This window comes from Poeciliopsis prolifica, unplaced genomic scaffold, assembly GCF_027474105.1.
Source record: "Poeciliopsis prolifica strain line A6 unplaced genomic scaffold, Auburn_PproV2 SCAFFOLD130, whole genome shotgun sequence".
NCBI classification, from domain to species: Eukaryota; Metazoa; Chordata; class Actinopteri; order Cyprinodontiformes; family Poeciliidae; genus Poeciliopsis; species Poeciliopsis prolifica.
The window spans coordinates 463,314-486,640 of record NW_026562505.1 but is presented as its reverse complement, the minus strand read 5'-3'; the positions used below and the strand labels follow the sequence as shown (position 1 = coordinate 486,640).

At 38.7% G+C, this 23,327-nt stretch overlaps 1 protein-coding gene across 1 annotated transcript in view; it reads right to left on the bottom strand.

The window, feature by feature from the left end:
• Positions 1–406: 406 nt before the first annotated feature.
• Positions 407–23,327, bottom strand: part of zfr (zinc finger RNA binding protein) — a 45,968-nt gene continuing 23,047 nt past the window's right edge. The window contains 10 exon segments of the mRNA XM_055024834.1: positions 407–1,883; positions 2,515–2,612; positions 3,611–3,692; positions 3,694–3,723; positions 7,440–7,535; positions 8,331–8,428; positions 10,260–10,401; positions 16,816–16,966; positions 17,188–17,390; positions 18,068–18,233. Coding sequence (XP_054880809.1) covers positions 1,704–1,883; positions 2,515–2,612; positions 3,611–3,692; positions 3,694–3,723; positions 7,440–7,535; positions 8,331–8,428; positions 10,260–10,401; positions 16,816–16,966; positions 17,188–17,390; positions 18,068–18,233 — 1,246 coding nt within the window. The 3' untranslated portion in view covers positions 407–1,703.

Below are 23,327 nucleotides of genomic sequence, written 5' to 3'. Positions count from 1 at the left end.
TCCTGGATCCTTTTAATATCTGCAGTAGGATGCTCTTCATGTTTCATCTGTCATTAAGTTCCATCTTCAGTGCAGTGATGTTCTGAGTGCTCCAATGAAGGTGAGGGACTCAAACACTCAACAAACTCATAAAGGATGTTCCACTGTAAAATATGGTGAAGAGAATGCCATCTCTCACCAGCATCCTGGTGATGAAAGGTTGATGATGCCTTTCATCACCTCTGTAATGTGGTTGACAGCCTGAGGAGCAGACACATTACTGCAGCCTAGATGTGCTACAGAATGCTCCAGCAAGTCTTTTCTGCCCCAGAATGAGCAACACATCAGTTCTACACTGTACTAATGTTGAGTGAAGCAGAAAGGACTGAGCTTTTCACATTAGGATATTTTAGCTGAAAATGCAACCTTTCCTAAAATGATCAAGAGTTTATTAAAGGAATGCTATTAGACAATAACATTACATTTTCTGCTGTGACTACATTATTGACTTGATGCAATCTGTTGGGTTTCCTGGGGAATATTTTAAAATACTTTGAATAACTGAGCTTATTGTACTGCTTAATTACAAGGATCAACTGGAATGCATATGTGATTGAACAAAAAAACAAAAGTATATTTTCATGTATTTCTAATATAGTTTAAAAAGCTCAATTGGTTAAATAAAAATCTGGAGAATAAGCCAATTACTGCCCAAGTTGCATTAGGTTAGTATCCCTGAACACCTGAACCCCCTTCATATGATTGATTAGTCAAAAATGAAAACTAGAAAAGGAAACAAGAAAAAATAGCTTATTACAAATATTCAGCCATCTAAAAATGCTTTTATTCTGCCACTTGAACTGGGCAGAACAAGATACAGCAAACATTCACAAAAGAAGCCATGATGGAGGGCGTTTACGTCATCACTGCTTCCACAACCAGTCATGCGCTCTAATCATATTTCTTGCCTTGAAATAATTCAGCTTCTAACAATTGAGAGGCAAGCCATTAATGTTGCATTTAACTAAAAACCTAATATAAAAACAGACAGTATAGGATGTGAAATGTTCGTTCCTTTAAGAAAAGAAAAATCACAAAATTAAAGCTATTTTTTCTATTAATAGATTAGAAATACTCTCAGATACATATGCAAAAATCAAACAACAATTCCACTAACTACAAAGATAAATGAAGAGCTAAAATTCTGGTATGCACTGCTTTGTTGGTACTTTTAAGTGATGTTAAGCACTGAAACATAACAAGACCAGCATTAAACAACACTTGCATTTAGATGAGTTATTCATTTAGAAAAACTTTCAATTGGCCCATCTGTGTCACAATAGCAACAACACATAACTCTGGATAGAACTATACAGATGAATAAAGTCATTGACAGTCAGTACTCCTCTGAGCTGATGGTCCAAACGTGGATACAGTGATCCTTTGAGCTTCGGCTCATGTCGTCAGGTGAGGTGAGAGCAGCAGACCTACGGTCCTTCAATGTTTCTACACAACAAGCACAGCAGCTCGTTTACTTTGCCAAGCACCAGCATTCTGAAAATCTACAACTGAAAGAACAGAGCTTAACGTTTGTGTTGGTAATACAGAGTTTGGTTCAGATACACTGTTTTGTAGGGAGAAAAAAAAACAGCACACACGAAACAGGCGAACAACAGTTCTAGGACATTTTTCTAGGGTTTCACTTAAGTGACAACAGAAAAACTTTAATTATCAAAATCTTTTTTGTCTTTTTTGCCTTCCCCTTCAAAGCTGTCTGTTCCATCGCTGTTGTCATGACGGCGTTTTCGGCTGTTGCGAACGTTGAACCGAGGGTTCATCTGCGGTAAGGGATCCATACCCAGAACTTTGTGAATTTGACGGAACGCCAGAAGCCTAAGAGCAAACTGCAAAACAATGACAATGTGTTCAAACAAATGTCGCTCCATCAGGGTTTGGAAAGAGAGACGACGAGTCAAAGTAAACAGTTAATGTGTTTTAAGTCTGACCTGAGGCCTGTGCTGCAGTTTAACAATGTTGCTGATTCACTTCTTTACTTCTGAGGAAAGTGAAGTTGATTGTTTCTGTTTTCAAACTCTACTGCAGCTTTACATGACTTAACTCCTCCAGTAGGTAAAAGCTAAATGGAAGTTTCCTGGGAGGTGTAGTCTTACTGTTACATAAACATTTCAGAACTTCTCTAAATCAATTCTCTAACAATCTAATTTACAGCAGAACTGATTATTTCAAGTGAAAATGTATTAAAGAGGAACAGGGATTTGTTTTGGAATGCAGTATAAATGCCTAACTTTGCTTCAGTCTGTCTCGTATCAGTTGGAAAAAAGGGACAACCTGTCATTTAGAAAGAATTAAATCATTTATAAATCACTGGTATTTCACGTGATGAAATTAGAGCAGCTCATTAAGGCAAATACTAGAATCTATTGTCATTATTTAGTATCAGTATTTACAACCGTATGATAAAAATGAATATTCAAAGAGCCAAATATCTGAAGCAAACTATCAGAATGAATGTACCTGAGCACTGGAGGTTATGTCCTCTCTCTGCTGCTCTCCCATGGCAGTGAGGGTATCCACAGGCTTCTTCTCACACGGATCTAACAACCCTGGTCCACCTGCACAGGGACACGAAACCAGTTGTGTTGCTGCAAGAAATCCTACATTTATGAGCACAAGGTCAATAAAACTCCAATTGGACCGGCTCTTTTTGTTAATATGCCCATTGTGCATAGGAGCAACTAGGGATGTGCAACGTGGCATAAAATTCATATCGCAATAAGAATGTGCGATACACCCAGTATATGGTAGAAATAATAGAAAATGTTCCTATGATTGAGATCTTCAGTCTACTGGCTAAAAGCGGTAATTCTTGTTGATGTAACCAGCTGTCACCAAAACAGAGCAAGCAGGGAGCACCGTGACAAAGCTCATTAAAAAAGCAGGTGTAAAAACGTTAAATATCTGGACATGTGTCGGGTTTAACCTCCCAGGATCCTAGCATGATGCCAGGAGGAGCAAGGCAGATGTCACTGTCACACAGTGGGAAAGTGAGGGCTAAAGGCACATGCAAGGTCAGTGGGACCCCGTCACGATGCGCACAGTGTAAAGCTCGCTGAGTCCAGTGCAGTTCTTGTACCCTTAGCATGATGCTCAGGAGGAGCACAGCAAATACCACAATGAGACAGCGAGGAAGCACTGTGGGTTGGGGTGAAACCACAAAGAAAAAAAAAAAAACTTGTATAAGCACACAGCATGATCCTGCTGGACAGTGCACAGGGTAAAACAATTTAAATAAACAATAACTTTAATGGATGCCTGCATAAAATCCTGCCTTGACCGACCGTGACATCTGCCATTTTTCCTAAGCATTGCTCTAAGGCTGCAGGAGGTGGGAGGATTAAGAAACAGGGTCCACTGGACTCAGGGAGTTGACTGGATAAGATATAAATTAATCAAACCTGATCAATAAAATTGATCTCAAATATGCATGTTGTTTTAATTAACAGAAATTTTCTCTGAAATGTTCCATGTAGCTCTTCCCTTGACTCCCACATAAAAAACACTGAAGTCGTCACACCTGCAGAACTGCAGAAAACATTCAAGGACATCTCACCAGGAAGTAAAATTCCAGAAGAAATGCATTCAAAGACACGTCTCAGTGCATCACCAGGGCCGAGAGGAGCTGAGGCGCTGTTTTATGGCCTTCTCAACCAGCAGTTCCATTGCCTGCGTGAAGACAACAATAAAAACAACTTATGGGATTCGAAGGAGAATGTGTGTTTGTTGAATTAAAATAGAAAGTACTCAGCCGTGGCTAGAAAACTTGGGCCCCATGACAAAAAATGTAATTGGGCAGCTCTGCTGTTACAATTTCTTGAGTCTATTTGACCCATAAAAAGCAGCACAATTTTAAAGGCATGCAACTGCCTTGCTTTCTTGTCATGAATTTGTTATGAGACAGATAATCTGTGAAAAGATTCATTTCCTGCATCTCCTCCCTGACCTACTACTGACGGTTAAATATTGAGATTTACAGCGCTAAAACCCCCCTCATGCCTCTGATTGTTTCTAGGTAGGGTAGAGCACTGGGAGAAGGCAGAGGAAATAAATTATTTTCAGATAATCTCTCAACATATTGGCAGTCTTAACACATATGTGCCTTTTGTTAATAAAAGTATATCCTATAGCTTCAATTTCACTTAAGAGTGGATGGGTCAGGAGGGACGTGGCAACAGATATCTGTCATTTAAATGCAAGCTACGGCAGAACTATCTGGACTCACAAGAGGCTGTTTGTCATTATAATTTATAAAGATTATTTGAATTTCTGTCACTAATAAATATATTGCTTTGTTGTGTAATGGTAAAAAGAGCAGTGAGATAGGAAAATATGCATAGACTCCCTGGAATGATGCTAACTAGGTTGTCACTGAACACAGTGTTGCTCACCATTTTCACTGGGACAGGGAGGGATTATTCTGATATGGGGCTTAGAGCTGCTGCTGTCTGACTCATCTGTTCTTAAGTGTGGTAAAGAGTACAGGGACAACTTAAATATTTGAATATGTTGGTAGATTTTTTTTTAACTTTGTTCTTTAAATGCTAGTGAAATGGAAGCAAACAGTTTGTAACTAAGCTAGCTGCTAAATGGTCGAACCATCTCTCGAAGAAAAACTGCACTGCAAATTGTCACTCTTGTCTTTTTCGCGCTCTCTTTTTTGTGTACCTGACTTTATTACTTTTTGTTGGAGGCACAGTAACTGCCATAGTCTTTCTTGACTTCTACTGACTGCTGTCCACCATCGTCAGCGTCAGGAACGAACCATTTCATGAAGGTCCAAGGGGTTCAATGCAAATTGGATGTGTGCTTTTTGGTCTGAGAGTTGTGACATTTATTTTTTACTGATAAAAACAATTTTAAAAACACATTATTTTGTAATTAATAAGGGACCAACTTTTTTCTATTTCTATGAAGAAATTACAAAACATTTTTGTGGAGGGCCTCCTGTCCGCAATTGGCCCCTGTGGCAGTGAAAGCTGCCAGTCAGCAACTGCATGCAATGGGCAACGTTTCCTTCAACTTTTTAGCATAATAAACTGAATTTTACTGCATTATTTAATAACTAGGATCCAATTGAAATAAAAGCAATCCAGTTGGAATCTGTAGATTTCTGGGCATAGTCTACTACATTTATTGTGAATAGGCCCCATGAAAAAAAATAAATTGAATTGAAATTGACAAAATCACAGTATGCACCATTACACAGGGAATAAAGATTAAACAGTGAAGAACGTTCCAAGCAGAGGTCAGTCTACCAAATAGAATCTAAGAGCTTATTGAAGACTGATCCACTGAAGAACATCTAAACAATGTAGGACTCACTGGCACCTTTAAAGGGACAATATTATATAGGGCTCATGATTCCACTCTATAGTACAATCAAGTAACCTTCTGTCATAAAAATGTTGCATATATTGAACTAAGTCATCAGAAACTAAAAGTGCAGCAGCCTGAATGAGAGGCAGTGCAATACTGTACTAAAAATAAAACCTGACGTCTATATCAGATAGCCCCACGCTGCATGGTCTGTGCAGGCTCAGAGTTGGAAATAGTTTTCTTTGCCCAATTGTAAATAGTAGAATACAATATTGTTGCTTTCCTTCTACAGGCAGACTACACAATACACTGGGTGATGATGCTGGGTGACGTCAACTGATAATCCCTCTGTACCGTACAGCCTCTTCCTCCAAAACTGCACATAAGTCGCTCAAGTCTTCGCTGAAACTCTCACAACATCCTCCCCTTCTGTGTGCTCAGCTTGAATTGTTCATGTTTTGACTTACCCTCATTACAAGACAAGATGGCACCAGCGTTTGACCTGATTACTACAGACAGAAACAATACGACTCTGAAATGTTGTGGAATTTATATCAGTCTGTGTGAAATATTTCTTATTAACAGCTTTTGTGTACATAGAATGAAAACACAGTAGTCCATCGTTTTAAATCATGCAAGTGTTGGTTTTCTTTAGATTCTGTGATTTAAAAACAATTATCCTCATAATACTTAGGCTGGCCATTGCAATCCTGTACAATTCTGCTCAAAAAGGAAGTGAATGAAGCTCTTCAGTCTGTGTTGGGTTGTAATAAATAATTAACTGAAGCCTTGTTCAGATTTGCTCTTCTCTCTTCACAGTGGGAGACAGTTGTGGATAGCTTGCTGTAAAATTCATACTGTCTAACAGCCCATTTCATCTGTCATTAGCAACTGGGTGAAATTTAAAACTTCAACACTTAATCCTCCAGGATGTATCATTTTTCAATAAACACTGGATGAAACAAATCATGGAGGACGAGGGGCTAGTTTTTACCAAGCTATATAAGCCCCACTTTTGACCCAGAAGTCCTTTCCAATTACAGTCTCATCTCCAATCAGCCCCTCATAACCAAAAGCAGTTTCCATCCACCTTCAAAATGATCTAAACCTCAATAATATTCAGTCGAATTTTCATCCCACTCACAGCACGAGAATACCTGATATCATCTGATGCTGATTCTCTCTCCATCCTGATTCTCCTGGACTTATGTGCTGCATTTCACAATCAACTCAACTGGCTTCACTTCACCACTGGCTGCACCAACACCACCCTCTGTTAGTTTTAGTCTTAATCTTAGTTTCAAAACCAAGATCAATCAAAGAATAAATTTAACTTAATATAACTCCTCATTGTATTACCACTCCTAACTGAAAATGGTATGATCCAGAGGCTTTTTAGCAGCACCTGGAGCTTTTGCTGCTGAAGAAACACCTGAAAAGGTAAGGCTCAATCAATTAACCTCAAATTGAAAACTGACATTCTGTACAGGGACACATTCTCCCTGTACAGGAAGGATGGTCAGTCCCCCTGCCTGAAAGAATATTTAACTAAATGTCACAACGTAACTGAAATAAAGAACTGAAACAAAAGCAATTTTCTGAAAATAAATTTTACGTAACAGCAATAATCATTTATTAGTGATGGAATCCCAGGTCTCCATCACACCTATTTAGGCAGTTTTTCAGCAAAAAATAATAATTTGGTGATTAGTTACACTTTAAATTAGAAGAAAATGCAATAGTGATTTTAATATCACCAGAAGCAAATAAGACTGGAGAATATTTTGAATAGTTATGTTATATTATTATCATGATAAATGTTAATTGGGGAAAATGCAATATACAGCAAAAAAACAAGGGCAATATAAGGAGTTTCCACGAAGTGAAATCTGAATATTTAAGCCACATTTATCAGCAAAACCTACTGGGACCTTCAGATGCTGAATTATGATAATGAAGAAAAACAAAGAAATTACAAACTAGACAAAAAACAAACAAACAAAAAAAAAAAAAACAACAACAACTAAATGAGTTAAGCGTATAAATCAGCAATATTGTGAACTTACCCATCCTGGGAAAGGTGACCATGTGGGGACTCGCTGACAAAGGTCTCTCAGGATTCGGATGATGATCACGCAGGACTGAAGACCATTGGCTCTAGCCTTTTGAGGCAATACAGTTAGGTTTATGGCGTGACCAAGATTGGCAAGAGATAAATGGACCAAACAAGTGAATCAGTTACATTATAGAGGTCCAATCACTACTGTGCATAATGGAAGCTTTAACACAGTTTGATGTATTTAAGCCAAACATTTGCATTTAGCTGCCATTCCCAGTAGTCTTGTTCCTCACAGTTAGTAAAGGAGTTGTGAGTTTACAAGATGCACAAGAATTAGGACTTTTCTTGCCATCTTCTAAACCCTGACCCCATACTGATTGTAGTTTCTCACAAACAGGGACTGAGAAGTACAACAGTCCACCTGAGAGAAGAGTATAGGGACTGAAAGAGGCAAATAAATCAGTTTCTTTGCCTGTGTTATTTGCTCAGTTAGCAAAATCACAGGAAAGTACTCAGATGTTCACTTTTCTCTCAATCCCTATTCTATAAAAAGTTAAGAATGAATATACAAACGTTGGACATAAAGGCATTTGTGCAAGTTATGTTGCAGCCTTATGGAATTTTATGTAGTAGTCGAAAAATGTTGAAAATAATACAAGGATGCCAATTCAACGGGATTATTCAAGTTTTATATGAAGGACTCAGATGGGCTGAGATTTATAATATATACAAAGAACATAAATCAGATGATCAGACTGGCATCCTTGAATATGCTTTTTTTTTGGTTCAAATATGAACTGTCCTGTTTATCAAAAAAACAAAAAGAAAAAAAGGTTTTAAAAATTTAAAAAATACATCTCATAAGGCTACAATGAGAAAGTAAAATGATGTTCCGAACCTGGAACCACTTAGCGTGGCGCAGAGCAGCCAGAGCGTCAAGGCATTTTTGCCTGTCCAAGACGTCCGCTGGGTCTTTCACCATACCCGAGGTTACATCTAAAAATGGATTTCAAGTGTCAAAACGATGATGAGGAATGGGTGTTTGACCAGGTCAGCGAGGCTGGCATAGAACAAACACATTGCCACACATACCAATGTTTCTTTCTAACAAAACTTTATACTTATTCTGCCCTTAGTAATTTAAAAAATAAATACAGTCTAACAAAAAAAATTACCCTGCCGAGGAACAAAGCTGATGGCAGCTGGCTGTGTCCTTCAACTAATTTTCAAATGGGTATGCAATTACTGATTCAACAAACTCACTTATGTGTTTAGTAAAAAAACTGGAGAGGTTTGAATAAGAACTATTTAGGCCAAAACCATTTTATCAGGTAAAAATCTGAAACTTCAATATAACTTTTTTTGTGAATAGTATTTATTCACAGTTAAGGTTTGAATGTCTACCAATCAGTTATATGAACTGAAAAATTTAACACTAAGAAAGCGCTAAAAAGAATGACCTGATAAAAAGTGGCATGGGAATAGCAGGTGTGGCAAAGTTTTTGGGATGTGAGAAAACCTTGGTCAAAAATCCTTCCGAGACTGTTGGGCCATATGAGATTCACTAGGACACAATCCTCTGTGGGTGGTTGTGGTGTGTTTATGAAGAATAATTCAATATTATGCAAAACTGTGTATAACTACAAAATTTAAAAAAGGAGGAAGCAATGGTTGCCAAAGAAGAACAATGACGATTAGCCAAAAACAAAGGGGTTAGATATCACTGCATGCATACCTAACATCAGTAGGCTGGAATAAGACCCCAGCGGTCATTAAAGCTTGCGCTCCGATGCAACCATAGATTCCTCTACAGAAACCTTCTTTCCTGAACTTTATACAATACTCCCCTAAGAATAATGAAAAACAATACATTTTCCACTCCTTGGCTTGATCAATTTCTATATTTGAATTGAATTGTGTTAAATCATTTATCCTTATCTTTTATTGCCAGTTGAATCTGAAATGGCAAAGAGTTGTCTTAGAGAGGAATCAATCTCAAATTTGAGTGTTTGGAATAAAAAGAGGTCAACTCAGGGGAGCACTTCAGAACAGGGGACGTAAGCATGGTGAACCATTCACCAGCACACAAAAAGAAGATTTGTTTCCTGTGGGAAAATTACATCAATTTCCTCTGCTCTTACACAATTCTGGTTTCACTGCAGCATTTGAACAAATTCAGCTTGTCTACTTCTTTGTCAAGAAAAAAATATCTTAAACTGATCTCAAACTAAATATAGGGAAAAGATGTAATCATGTCTTCCATTGAGTATAGCCAACATACACATGGAAACAATCCCCTGGAACACAGGAAACAAAATAGAATCTCACCTTGGAATAACTAGACTTAACACAAGGCAAACACTGATCATGCTTTGTTCCAAGGATAAAAGAAAGCATTTGAGAGGTAGGAATCACAGAGCAGAAGATAGAAGAGCAACACTGCTGGCACTTTCCATTTGATAAACAAGCTAACGTGACCCATAAAATCACAATGGGACTACAGGTAAATTAACCAAGTCATGGATCTCTCAGAGGCTCTTAACTTCAGACCAGTAATAGAGGTCATGCATGTCATTGAAAAAAATGATCCGTTTAAAGAACAAAGAGGGAAAACAAGCTGTCCCAAAGAAGAAAGAGCTCTCACAATCCAAATAAAAAAAGAAAGTCTAAAGAAGGAAGGAAATTGATCCAACATGTGAATCTTTGAGTAGTGCCAGCAGAACAATGCTCTTTGTGAATATCAACCAACATACCGAAACTGTTTGCATAGAGAGAACAGAAAGACCAGAAAAAAGTGCAATGGCAAGTTTGTGATGAGTTTCCCAACCTCCTTCCCGGCCCGGCTCCTCTCTGATGACCGGTGAAGTTAAAGTGATTGTCACTTGCATCTTCGGCTCGATGCAAGATGTTAGGAAGATAGCCGCTTCCTCCATCGATCCCTTGACCTCATATTTGTCTGGCGTTACTAGCTGCAGGGACAAAGTGAAAGGTGTAGACGTAAACAGACACTAAATGCACAAAAAAAAAATTACATTCTGGCCAGCTGGTTTTGCTCCAGATTATAGCATATCATATTCATATGTAGTTTCCCTGTAATTGTGGTAACCAGTGGTTATGACTATATGCGGTGCTGGGGTTCAATTCTTAGCTCGATTGGTGGGACAGGTAACTGTCCATCAAAGTTTTTCTCTGTGAACACACAACAGCTAAGCAGCTGTTATGATCATAGGAGCCAGGGTTTACATCTACAGGTGCACAGACTGCAGTGTTTTGCCCAGTCATTGACCTTTAAACAATCTGACCTGCTGATTCTGATTGTGGCAGGGAATTGTTGGGAATTCTGAACAACGGTAATCCGTAAAAAGTGCTAAAATGGTAACCGGAGCCAAGTTCAGGCAATGTCTGCAAAGACCCTGAAGTTCAAATGGCGCAAATAGTATTAATTAAAACCATTATTACCCCCTTTTTGATTGACAAAGTATTCGACCAGTAATGTTATGAAATGGCTTTTTCCGAGCCAATAATATCCAGAGAGTGACTTGAGCTCCTTTTGACATGCCTGTATTCTTTCTGGAATGTTTCTGACTGGTCAACTCGGAAACTAAATCTAAAGCCATCGATGTGCAGCCAACACGCCTTGTCTTTTTGTTACATCTTTTATCATTCAAAATGAGTCCACAAACTATAAATTCACATATGGTATGTTGGAGGTTTTAGCGGATTTTCTTCTGGAATGGGGATGTCTGAGTGGAATTGGTTCTTGTGGTGTTGCTCCTGCCGTGTGGCTGGACACACGAACCCATCAAACCTGTTGGACTTTGGAAAATCGGCTGATAATCGTTACATCGTGTGAACCAGACCTAAAACTCACAAGCTCCACTCCTCTCATCTCATATCGACCCCTGCCCTAATGTGCTCTGACTCTGGTTGCTATGGTAACGTTTACATATCCCTTCAAAATAAGACACATATGCGCCACAAAAACAACTAATAACAATCAATGGGAGCCCTGAGCTTGTTTCTCTGCTAGGAGACAGTCCCATGTGAGAGACAATGACCTGAAGCTTATGCTTGTGCACAGGGTGCTTGGTCTCTACGTGGAGAAGCAGTTTGAAGCTTCATTGCTTCACTAACAGCCGGTCGCCGTATCATGCAGAGCAGCTTGGAATGTGGGAATCACCAACCGGTCTGGGATAAATCCATTCTCCCGTCTCTTCTCTGGGCCTTTTCCCTTCGCAAAAAAACTTTCCAAAGACATGCAATTTGTTTCTTGCTCATTTTGCTGCTTGTGGGCTTAGTTGTTGTACAATATGTAACCGAGAGAATCCGGTTAAAGGAGTTTCAAAATAAAACGGAAATATTTAATTATTTCTTGCGCGGCCTGGTACCAATTGGTCCGTGGCCCGGGGGTTGGGAACCACTGATTTAGGGGACGAGGGTTAAAAACCGCTCTAACCCTGACTAGAATATTGTGGCAGTCATTCTAAACACTGCCGTTTTTTGCTTCTTTTTTTTTTTACTGTAAGTTTTTCTTTAAGTAGCAGTCTACCAATTGTAACACATTCTGTCAATACAGAAAATATGTATTCATGGTTATTCCATAAAATAAAATTCAGCTATTTCCCAAATTTACCTAGGAAATGTTTGAAATAATGAGCTAACATTATAAATTATAAAATTCTTATCTAAATAAATATTTACCACCTTATAATGCATTTACACATTTCTGTTACCAGTGAAACATGATTATCCAAAAAATAAAACCCTTTCTCCCTGAATGAGAATTTTTGCGTGTAAAATATTGTTCTCAACTAATAAAATATAATGAAAAGCTTTTGAATTGATTTTTTCCATTGCTACTTTGTTCTGTCTTCACAAGAAGAAGAGTTAAAAGAATTATATTATATTTAATTTTTACCAACCTGCATCTAGCCCAAATTGGTAGATGCAGATTGACATGGCAACTCTCAGCTGCTACTGTTTGGGATCACATTCAACAGGCTGCGTTCTCGATCCCAGACAGGGAAAACCCCACAGGCTGCGATAATCAGGCTAACACAATGTTGAATATGCCAGATTTTAAATTGGCATATTCAACACACCACACACTGCAGAACGTTGTAGGACTGTCTTCAAGGGAAAATAAAAAAAACAGGCTTGTATGTTTTAGAACACACTGCGCACTACGCTGTTTTGGGCTGGCAGATAGTCCCACTGATCGATAGTCCTGTTCAATTTTTTAGAAATCCTCCTCTTCATGAACTGCAACTTCTGCTTGTGCAGCTGCATCAGCCTTCTGATAACTCAAAATATGCAAGTTCACTTTTCTGCTTCATTATGTCTGCTTCTTTTTCTGATTATGTCAGCTGTGCACGTGCAGCCTCCGCTTTGCTTGTCCTTTTAATGCTGTGGAACTAGTGGACGGAAGTTTGGATGTACGTGTTTATAGACTTAGAACTTGTCTGTATTGCTTGCATTATCCTTGCTCTCCATGTCATCTGCTTTATCTGACTACAGGCTCATGACTGATGTGCTGAATATTCCCTTGTGGTTGTGACCCACTTTGATGTTTTTTTATGTTGTCCTCGCCGTAAATTTTTCAAACTTCTTTCTTCACTTTGGCCATTGTAAAATGTAATCTACAAGGCTTAGTATTAGCTAACGAACATTACAAATTAGCCATGCTAATTGAGAGCTTAAAAAGAAACATAAAAAAATTTTCAGAAATGACAAACGTACAAATTATTCAACCACCGTTACACAAAACAAAGCGACTATTATTTTTACTATTAAACAATACTTACAAACAAATCTTATCAGAAACACAACATATCAAGGTAATCCGCTTAATTTTACGAACTCTTTGGTGTTACGTTCCACCATACTGGATCTCTATTTTCTTTTTTAGCGTCACCAAAAAATGTTAGAAAATATCCGCCAGGGGGAGTTCTAGTGTGATTTTCAAAACCTTGCTGGTCCAGCTTAATTTACAAAAGGCAGCGCATTCATAGTAAACCATGACACTTACTGTTCTCAGTGAGCACGGCTTAAGTGATGTCATCATTTGACCATGGGGTATTGTAGGGCACCCGATGATGATTAATCAATTAGGTTGGTTCCTCAGTGAATTTTTTGTGTAGGAGATATAACAGTCTAACAGCAGTTTCAGCAACACTACCTGATCACTACCTCGTGCTGTTCCTGCACCTGTCCACTAGTGCTCCCTCATGAAGCATTAAAAAAAAAATCAGGTGTAGGTCAGCTGCTGTGGTAAGGAGATATAGGTGATGGAATGACCTACACAGCACAGTTGAGTCAAATTACAATTCAGTTCTATTGAGCTCTTTAGAGGTGAAGAAAGGTCATACATAGGCCTGTTACGATAACAAATTCTGCTGAGCGATTGTTTCAAAAATTATTGTGATAAATGATCATATTATTTGAAGACCATTTTAAACTGATTTAATGGAAATGATAATGCATGTGATTTACTGCCAAAAATAGATGCACATTATTTTCAAAAGAACATTTAACACTGGAACTGAAACAAAATAAATAAAACAACCAAACAAAATGGATTCTCAGTCTCCATTCACAAAAAACGTAGTTGAATTAAACCTAAACAACATGAAGCCAAAGAGGAAATAAATACTGCACTCAACCAAAAGAATGCAGATCATGAAGTCTGTATACTATATTACCCTTCAGTAATCATTAGATTTAAATAGAGAAGACGGGCATATCTGACCACCTGATGCAACAGTGTGAACTGTTGCATCTCTATTTAAACAATTTTTTGCCCCGATTTTCCCCTTAGGACGATCTTGGAATGTCGGGCATTCTCTAAGATTGTCGCTTGCGATTTCATAACCGATCATCCTGTAGAGTGTGGTGTATTTCGGTAGATCATCATGGTCGCTCCGATATAAATCAGGGGTTTTCCCCAACAGGGAGCGTTAACGCAGCCTGTTGAATGTGACAGGTAGCCAATCAGAAAGCACGGATTCTCCTCTATGGTTTCTGAGGGGAAATTACGGAGGCAAATCCCAAACAGCTGATACGGTGCAACCCAAGTCCAGCGGACATCGGTGATGATATCTGGAAACAACATGACTGCTTATTCAACATTTCGTGCAAAGAATATGTAAACGTCAAGGGGAGAAGTTGGAGCAAAATTGCTACCGCAGTTGATAAACTCGGTAACTTTTCAGCTCTTCTTCACTCGTTCAGTCAGGACTTTACGCTGACACTAGCCACATGCATTGCAGGTAGATTGTAGTGAAGCATTGATCAATGCCTGGTTTTAAAATTAGTTAACCGGACTTGTAGTCATTATTTTGTGCCCATTGTTGGACACCACACGACACAATTGAACCCAATCGAACAGTCATACCTAGGATTTCTGTCGGCTAATGTGTGGTCTCTCAAGTTTTGAAAATGGGCCGACAATGGGCAGACAGCTCTAAGATTGTGTCGTGTGCGATGGGCATTACACTAAGGAAATGAGGAAGGGAGGGTCACCGGAGTTTTCTTCATTCAATGTCATCAATAAAGAGAAAAAGTCCGGAAGAAACGATAAAGCCGATAATTAAATAAGGTCAATAGTTTCAATTTATTGTGCGATTAATTGATTTACTGTTCATTGCGACAGGCCTCGTCATACATTTCCAGTTTGGACTGGCGGACTTTACAAAATGTCTTTTGGTCATTTCAAGTCTTTGAATCTCGGATCATCAAGCCAAAATTGTGAAAACTAAAATTTTCCTATGGCGAAGCACAAAATGACTAGCTCGTCTCAACAGTATGCATAAGCACAGCTTGGAGTCTATCAGTGACAGCTCAAGTCCTGCCAGTACGCTAGTTATAATTTATACAGATTTTAGTAAAATGAACTGAAACAGTAAGTGAGCATCAATGGAAAATTAAAAATATTTTGAAGGGATGATTAAAAATGTACTACTTTCTACTACCTTTAGTTACAGGCCTGCATTCTTACTAGGCCTGACACGATAGCAGATTTTGCTGGGCGATAAATTGTCTCAAAAATCATTGCGATAAACGATAATATTTTGAAGACCTTTTTACATTGATTTAATGGAAATTACGTAATTATACATGCGATTTCCTGCCAAAGATAGATACACTTTACTTTCAAAAGACACTTAACACTGGGACTGATACACAACATAAATAAAACAACCAAAACCAAAAATGAAATAGATTCTCAGTCTCAATTAACAATAAATGTACTTGAATAAAAACTAAACAACATAAAGCCAAAGTGGAAATAAAGGCTGTATTCAACCAAGAGTGCAGATTATGAAGTCTGTATAGTATATTGCCCTTCAGTAATCATCACATTTAAATAGAGAAGACATCCGACTGCCTGATGCAATAGTTCAAACTACAGGATTTTTTTACCCCGAACGACAATCTTAGAACGTTATTCGATCTGAGATTGTCACTTGTGTGTTACGATAGATCGTTGTGGCCGCTCCGATCTAAATCAAAGATTTGCCCAGACTGAGAGCTTAACGCAGCCTGTTGAATGTGACCGGTAGCCAATCAGAAAGCTGCTTTCTGAGGGGAAACACTGAGGGAATCACGAACAGCTGACACGATGCAACCCGAAGCCCAGCAGACATCGGAAACAACATTTTATGCAAAGAAAATATAAATAACTACGGGAGAAGTTGGAGCGAAATTTCTAGCAGAAAACCCGGTAACCTTTCAGCTGTTCTTCGTTAACATGACCCTAAATAGGTTATAATGATTTTCATTCAGTCAGGACTGACACTAGCTACATGCATTGCAGGAAGATTGTAGTAAGGAATTGATTAATGCCTGGTTTCAAAATTAGTGAACTGGACTTATTATTTTGTGTCCATTGTTGGACACCACACGGTTCGATTGAACCGTTATAGCTAGGATTTCTGTCGGCTAATGGTCTCTCAGGTTTTAATAATGGGCCGACAATCCGCGACACAAGATTGTGCAGCGCGCGCTGGGCATTACACTAAGAAATAAGGAAGGGAGGGTCAGTGGAGAGCACCGGAGTTGAGCCTTTTTTCATTCAGTGTCATCAACAGTAAGAGAAAAAGGCAGGAAGAAACGATATAGACAATAATGAAAATCAGGTCGATAGTTTTATCGTGCGATTAATTGATTTATCGTTTATTGCGACAGACCTAATTCTTACTACCCTTTCACTGGCTTTAATTTGAGCTTATTTAATTTATTACCTTTTACTACCTTTGGCTACCGTGCAAAAACCCTGATTATGTAAGGTGACCTTGAGTGTCGAGAACTGCACCTACAAATAAAATCTATTATTTCTGTAAGATTTAGCACACTCATTTGGGAGACATGTATATAAAGAGTACCGTTAGTTGTTTGGGGAGGTGTTCCACAATGCAGGCCAGCAGACTTTCTGTGGGCTTGTCAGAGCAGAGCAGCACGAGGTTGACATTCTTGTCTCCACGGAGCAGAAGGCCTTTAGCCAGGACACCAACCCTCATCACACCCTTTAGGACTCTGGAGAGTTGAGGAAAAAAAAACATGGACAATGGAAATGTGCACAAAAAAACAAACAAGTAGCTCTTAACTGTTACCCGAGCATTTATTAAGAGTAACACTGAAAGTGCGGAGTAAAAACTCATCTCCAGTTTTAGACAATGACAGTAAGAGTCGACCAAGAGATCTGGTCTTAACAGGCTGACAAAGAACAACACTTGTGTCTAAGACAAATGCCGCACCTGTCTTTGGCCGGTTCCTTCTTCTCTTTATCGTCCTCTTTGTCGTGTTCCTGATCTGTGATTATGTCAGAGACAAGTTTCAGGGCTCGCTCTGTAATTGACACGATTTTCTGAATGGACTGGAGCTCCTCTTCAGATGGGTAAATGGCTGCATGCTTGGTCATGATGTATCGGTCATCAGAAGAATCTGGACGACGGGGCGGCTGAAAGGAACAGATTTTAAAGTAGATTCAGTTATTTAAATTGCAAAAAAAATAGCTAGACAAAATAAATGTTTATTCTCATCCATCTAAGTGCAATGAAGTAGGGCTGAAACAATTAATTGCTTTTGGATTTTCCTGGAGAGAGTGAGTACACCCTTGATTTGAAAACATATTTCTCCAACATTCAGCAAAAAGACATATTCATACTCGGTGAAAATATTCCTTCACTGAATTGCACACAACTCTAGGGTTTGGCTAGACCACTCCAAAACAACATATTTTAACCCCTTTCGAACTGCAGGGCCTGGTCTGGCTTCGAACTCAGAATTGGCGTTGGCACTTCCACCCCAATCACATTCTGATCCCTGGAGTCCTGGGAGCTGTGGTTCCAATCGGGCTGGCCACACGGGGCTGGTTTGGAGTCACCCATTGATTCGTGCATTGCGTGGAGGTGAGGGGGTTTCTTGTATAATGTGCCGCTTTTTGCAATCTTTCAGCCAGAGAGCTTGTATTTAAGAGGTTCATTAAGCAAATGGATGGAATCTGAAAGATGCTGTGTTTTCATAAATTCGCTTATGTGATTTCACTTTGCTCCGATGGTTCAACTGGACAGTAAAGCAAATGTTGCATTGTGGCTTAGTGTAAAATACAAAGCAGAACAATTTATGGAGACCCACCATGGGACCTTGTGGCTGCAGACCAGGCAGACCTGGTCGGACTCCTAGAAGACCAGGAGGGCCCGGGGGCCCCTGTATGTACCCCCCATCAGACATCCGACGCCGATCGTCCCAGTGATGCTGCTCCTCCTCCATACGTCTCCAGTACATGTCTTCTTCATATCGCCTGTAAATGATATGTTGTTTGTCTGAACGAATGTGAATGCAGTCAAATAAATACAAACACCATTAGGCTTTATAAAAGCCCCACAAAAAATTCTTCATCTGCCCAACATAGACCTCAAGTGTGCTGGTGTAACCCAGGATGTGAGGCTAAATGGAAGGACATTTATCTTTTCTGGTAGGACTTCCCTATACAGTCTGTCCTGGGCTGCCCCGGGCATACCAATTACACACTCTGTGTTTAGGTTTCTCTTTGAAAAAGTGGGCAAAAGTCACTAAAAAGTTTAATCTCATCAAACAGATAGAAGTATTGAGTTGGCCTGCGTACCACCCGAGTTTCCTTCAAGCATCGATAGACCACAAATACAGAAGATGGGCAAAAAAAGAGAATCACCGCATTTTCTCAAATAATTAACAATGGGAGTTATTAAAGTTTGAGGACGTGAGCCAGACTTATGATATGTCTACCGAAAGAGAGAGACTTTGGGGATTGTTTTATAGCCAGAGACTTGTAACTGTTAATTTTTGTGATTCTATGTTACTCTGAATGACCTGCACCTACCCAGCCTGTTGCTTGTCTTAGCAAGCAACAGACTATACATATGTATGTATATAGAACACACGCACGCACGTGCATAACTAAATCATTTTTCCATTTTGCCAGGTAACATAGCATCATTTGTACCTAAAGCAAAAAATTTCGCTCCAACTCCTCCTCTAGTCATTTATATTTTCTTTGCACAAAATGTTGAATAAACATTCATGTTTCCACATATCATCTCCGATGTCTGCAGGACTTCGGGTTGCATCGTGTCAGCTGTTCGTGATTCCCTCCGTGTTTCCCCTCAGAAAGCAGCTTTCTGATTGGCTACCGCTCACATTCAACAGGTTGCGTTCAGCTCCCAGTGGGCAAATCTTTGATCGGTAAAGATCGGCCTCAGGCATGATTAGTATCGGAATCAGTAGCAAAAAGCCTGATCAAAGCATCCCTACCATATAGGGTTATACTACTGGTATTTAAAAAAAAATTCCATGACTCTCCATGACCTTCAGTATAATTTTCCATGACTCAGGTACAACAGGTTAATAAAGAAAAGTGTACGATTGAAAGACCGAACCCCACCAAGTTAAATTATAGTGATCATGTAAAAGTGCAGGCAGATAGAGGAAATACAAATGACAAAAATCTGAAAATAAAGCCCGCACAGATAAGTATGAATTGAAAAGTGTAAATTAATTGAGGAATCATATAATGATAATGTCATAAACAGAAAACATTAGCAGTAATGTAAATAAGATTGTACATGTATATGAGAACACACACACCACGACACCACTAGTTTTTAATTGGAGGCTTATTTGATGATTGAATAAATATATATTGTTCATAAAATAGAATAATAGCAAATGCAGAGTGCGCAGAGCAAAACAAAAAACGGTTCTCACTGAGAACTGGCTCTTTACTATTTATCATAGTAAAGAGCCATTCAGAAGAATCAGCTCGTTCGCGAATGTCACATCACTATATTGGAGTCTTTAGTCACAGTATTATCGTACATGCGAAACAGGGCCGGACTTGGGAGGGCGTGAACCCCTGAGTTTGATCCAATGTGCTGGCCCTATACAGTAATCAGCCACTGCCTCCTATGGCTCTGCTTTGAGAGAGGGCTAACCAGGTCAATTCTCTCTGTGCACAGTTTACAATGGCCACTCCAAGCTAATGACTGTTTTACAATATTTTGTGCACACATGCACACACACAATAAATCAGCAAGTCCGGTTTATTAAAGATCGGTGATCAGAAAATTGCAATTGGTGCGCCGCTGCTTTCTTTTAGATTTGTCTGCTGAACGGTTGATTGCTGTAGTCAACGTATACAGTACAGAATAAAGGTGGACACACCTTTTCATTCAATGAGTTTACTTTGTTTTCATGACTATTGACATTGTAGATTCACACTGAAGGCATCAAACTATGAATTAACACATGTGGAAATATGTACTAAACAAAAAAGTGTTATATTGTAGTTTCTTCAAAGTAGCAACCTTTTGCTGTGATCACTGCTCTGCACACACTCTGCATTCTCTTGAATAGCTTCAAGAGGTCGTCACCTGAAATGGTTTTCACTTCACAGGTGTGTCCTGTCAGGTTAATAAGTGAGATTTCTTACCTTATAAATAGTCATGAAAATAAAGGAAACCCATTGAATGAGAAGGTTGTGTCCAAACTTTTGATCTGTACTGTAGATCATTATTGCAAACAAAATACATTTCGTAGTTATTAAAGAAATACTTGAATGTCTTGAATATGTCTGCATATTTGACAGAATATTCCTAAGAAAGAAAACCTTGACAATGTCATCCTCCATATCTGTCTTTTTTATCTGTCTCAACTCTTAATTTTTATCAGCCATGTCTTTCTCTAATTTTTAGGTTTATTTCTTTACCAAGCTCAAATTGTCAGACAGCCAAAAATGGTCAAAACACTTACTCTATGATGACTGGATTTTAGCTATGTGCCAGGGCAGGGCAAAACGCACTTGCGCTATTTTGTACACTTTGGACCTTCGCCTGTAGCAGTAGGACAGTTCCTCCTGCCGCTGCCAAACAAATTATGTTTTGTTCACCAAACACGTTTGTGAACACCAACGTGTTTGTTGTTCACACCAAACACGTTTTGAGCATTAGGTGCGTCAGGTTTACATTCAAAGTCTATGTGGTTCGTCGTACGCGATAGCTGCGTCAAACTTTGGTTCAAATCGCGCTGCAATGGACATTGACGTGGCTACATGCACCTATTTGTCTCCATATAGACTTTTAAGTAAATCAGAAGCGCCTGACACTCAAAACGCTATTGGTGTGAACGCACAATAAAGCTGGACGAGATCTTTAGATTTTCGGGGGGTCGTGCGCATGAACTCTGGCTGACTGGCATTTGATATGATTTGGTGCATCGTGTAACCGGAAAAAGAACACAAAAAGATTAAATAAAATAATATAAAACCAGCGTGAGGAAAAAATGAAATCGAAAAACAGTAAATGATTTAAGAGGATCGAATGGATCCACTCATATTACTAAACTAATGTTTTAGTAGCAAACAGCAAGTACGTTTGAAGATTTGCAGTGGTAGCATTTTTGCTGTAGATGCTCCATGTTGTTTTGAAGCGCCAACAAGGTGAGCGTGAAAGCTCCTCACTGGGCTGAACCTGCATGATGAGTGATTAGTGCTGGTTCATTAACCACTAACCAACCCACTGGTCAAACAGGAACACACACATAAACTTTATCAGCACAGACACATGGCCATGCCCTGGACAGCTGTGTAAGATGTACCTGCAGAGACCACACATAGTTCTTTGTTCACAAAGATAAATCATTCTCACTGCATGCTCAAAGCACCCCTCTTAAAGCGCAACTACAGGCTATAAAATGTGCTTCACATTGAGCTAACCAGAACAACGTTGTGGCCTTCGAACTTGACTTGTACCTTAATGAAGAATTTTCCAAACATAATTCCTCACAGGGAGTTCATATAAATGTCCATACAAGGCAGCCTGTGTCCATTTTGAAGAAAAAGTGAGGCGTGCAATCTGCGCCATTGTAAACTTCAAAGATCAAACCACTACAGTGTGCGGTGGCCAACAGTGTGCACCTATTACAAGCTATGATTGATGCATGCTGCTTTGTGCACTGGTGCAGAAACCCCATTAAAAACATGGTTCAACCAAGCTAGGGTGTAAAAATAATATATCTTACCTTACATAAGAGTACTTGAAAATACAATTTAAACATGAACCTTACCTATTAGAAAGTGGTCTTTTTTCCAACTTTTTTCTGTAAGTCTTGTCTTTAAAATCAACTCCCTTGTGACCAACTACTTTCAGAACACAAAAATAAAGTTTATCTTTCTATTGGAATGGTTGGAAACTTCCATACATGACACAGACCTTAGGAATTTTGAAGCTGGAACAGTAGAAGTAAACAGGCTGCTTTTACTTTTTGACCCCCCATCTTCATTGTGTGACATCGGTACCATGTCATCTGCAACCCAGCAATAGGAGATATGGACTTATCGGATCACACTGCAGTGTATTTGGCACCATCACTATAGAGCAGGGGTTTCAAAGTCAAATGGACGGAGGGCCAAATAAAACATTTGGCTACAAGCCGAGGGCCAGACTGTCCAATCTTCATTGAAACCAAGATTTAACCTACTGAAAGCATAACAAATATATTACAATATGATTGGATAAATAAAGCAATATTTTCTTATGACTCTGTCAGTCATTTTTAATTTCAGCAGGCACAAAATACAAATGTCCTTTATATAAAAAACTCATAACATGAACATTAAATGTATGAAGTGATATTATTTAAGGCACCATCAGTATATTCTCTCATTTAGCAAAAATGGGCTGAATTTAGGCAACTTCAAAGAAATAAATAATAATCAATTTTCTATCATTCACTCAACTGAATAATTAAAGAAATATTGCCTCGAAATACAATAAAATAAAGTGCAAAAATCTCTTGTTACTTAAAACCAATAGCAATTAACACACTGGACTGCATCTGTCCTGCTCAAATGTACATTGACTTTCCTTTCTGTGCTTTCTCTGGGTTAGTGTGAAAAAAGGAATACTGATTAACAAATAATAACAATCAAAAGTCATTTTCTCTGTTAAATAGGAGACAATTTTATCAAAAGACTATTGTCCACTTCACGATCTATTTTCCATGAAAGGCCGAAAAACAAGAAACACTCCCAGGAACGGAGTCGGCAAACAAAAACAACATAGTCAACACAGACAAGAAAGCTTTAAAATCCCTGAGGGGAACAACCAAAAACAAGACCTTCTTTGTGTGCATATTTAACTTTTAAACTTGAACAGAGTATTAACTTCAAATATGAAATGAAATTTTTATTCGAACATGATACAAATATAAAAATAAAATAGTGCACAGTAACAAAAAGTGCATAAGAAAGAAGAGAAAATACAGATTTTTTGTTTCAGTTGACATATCATGCTCAAAATATGTAATTGCACAGTAAACATTACTGTATTATTACTGTATTTACATATACTGTATTATTGTA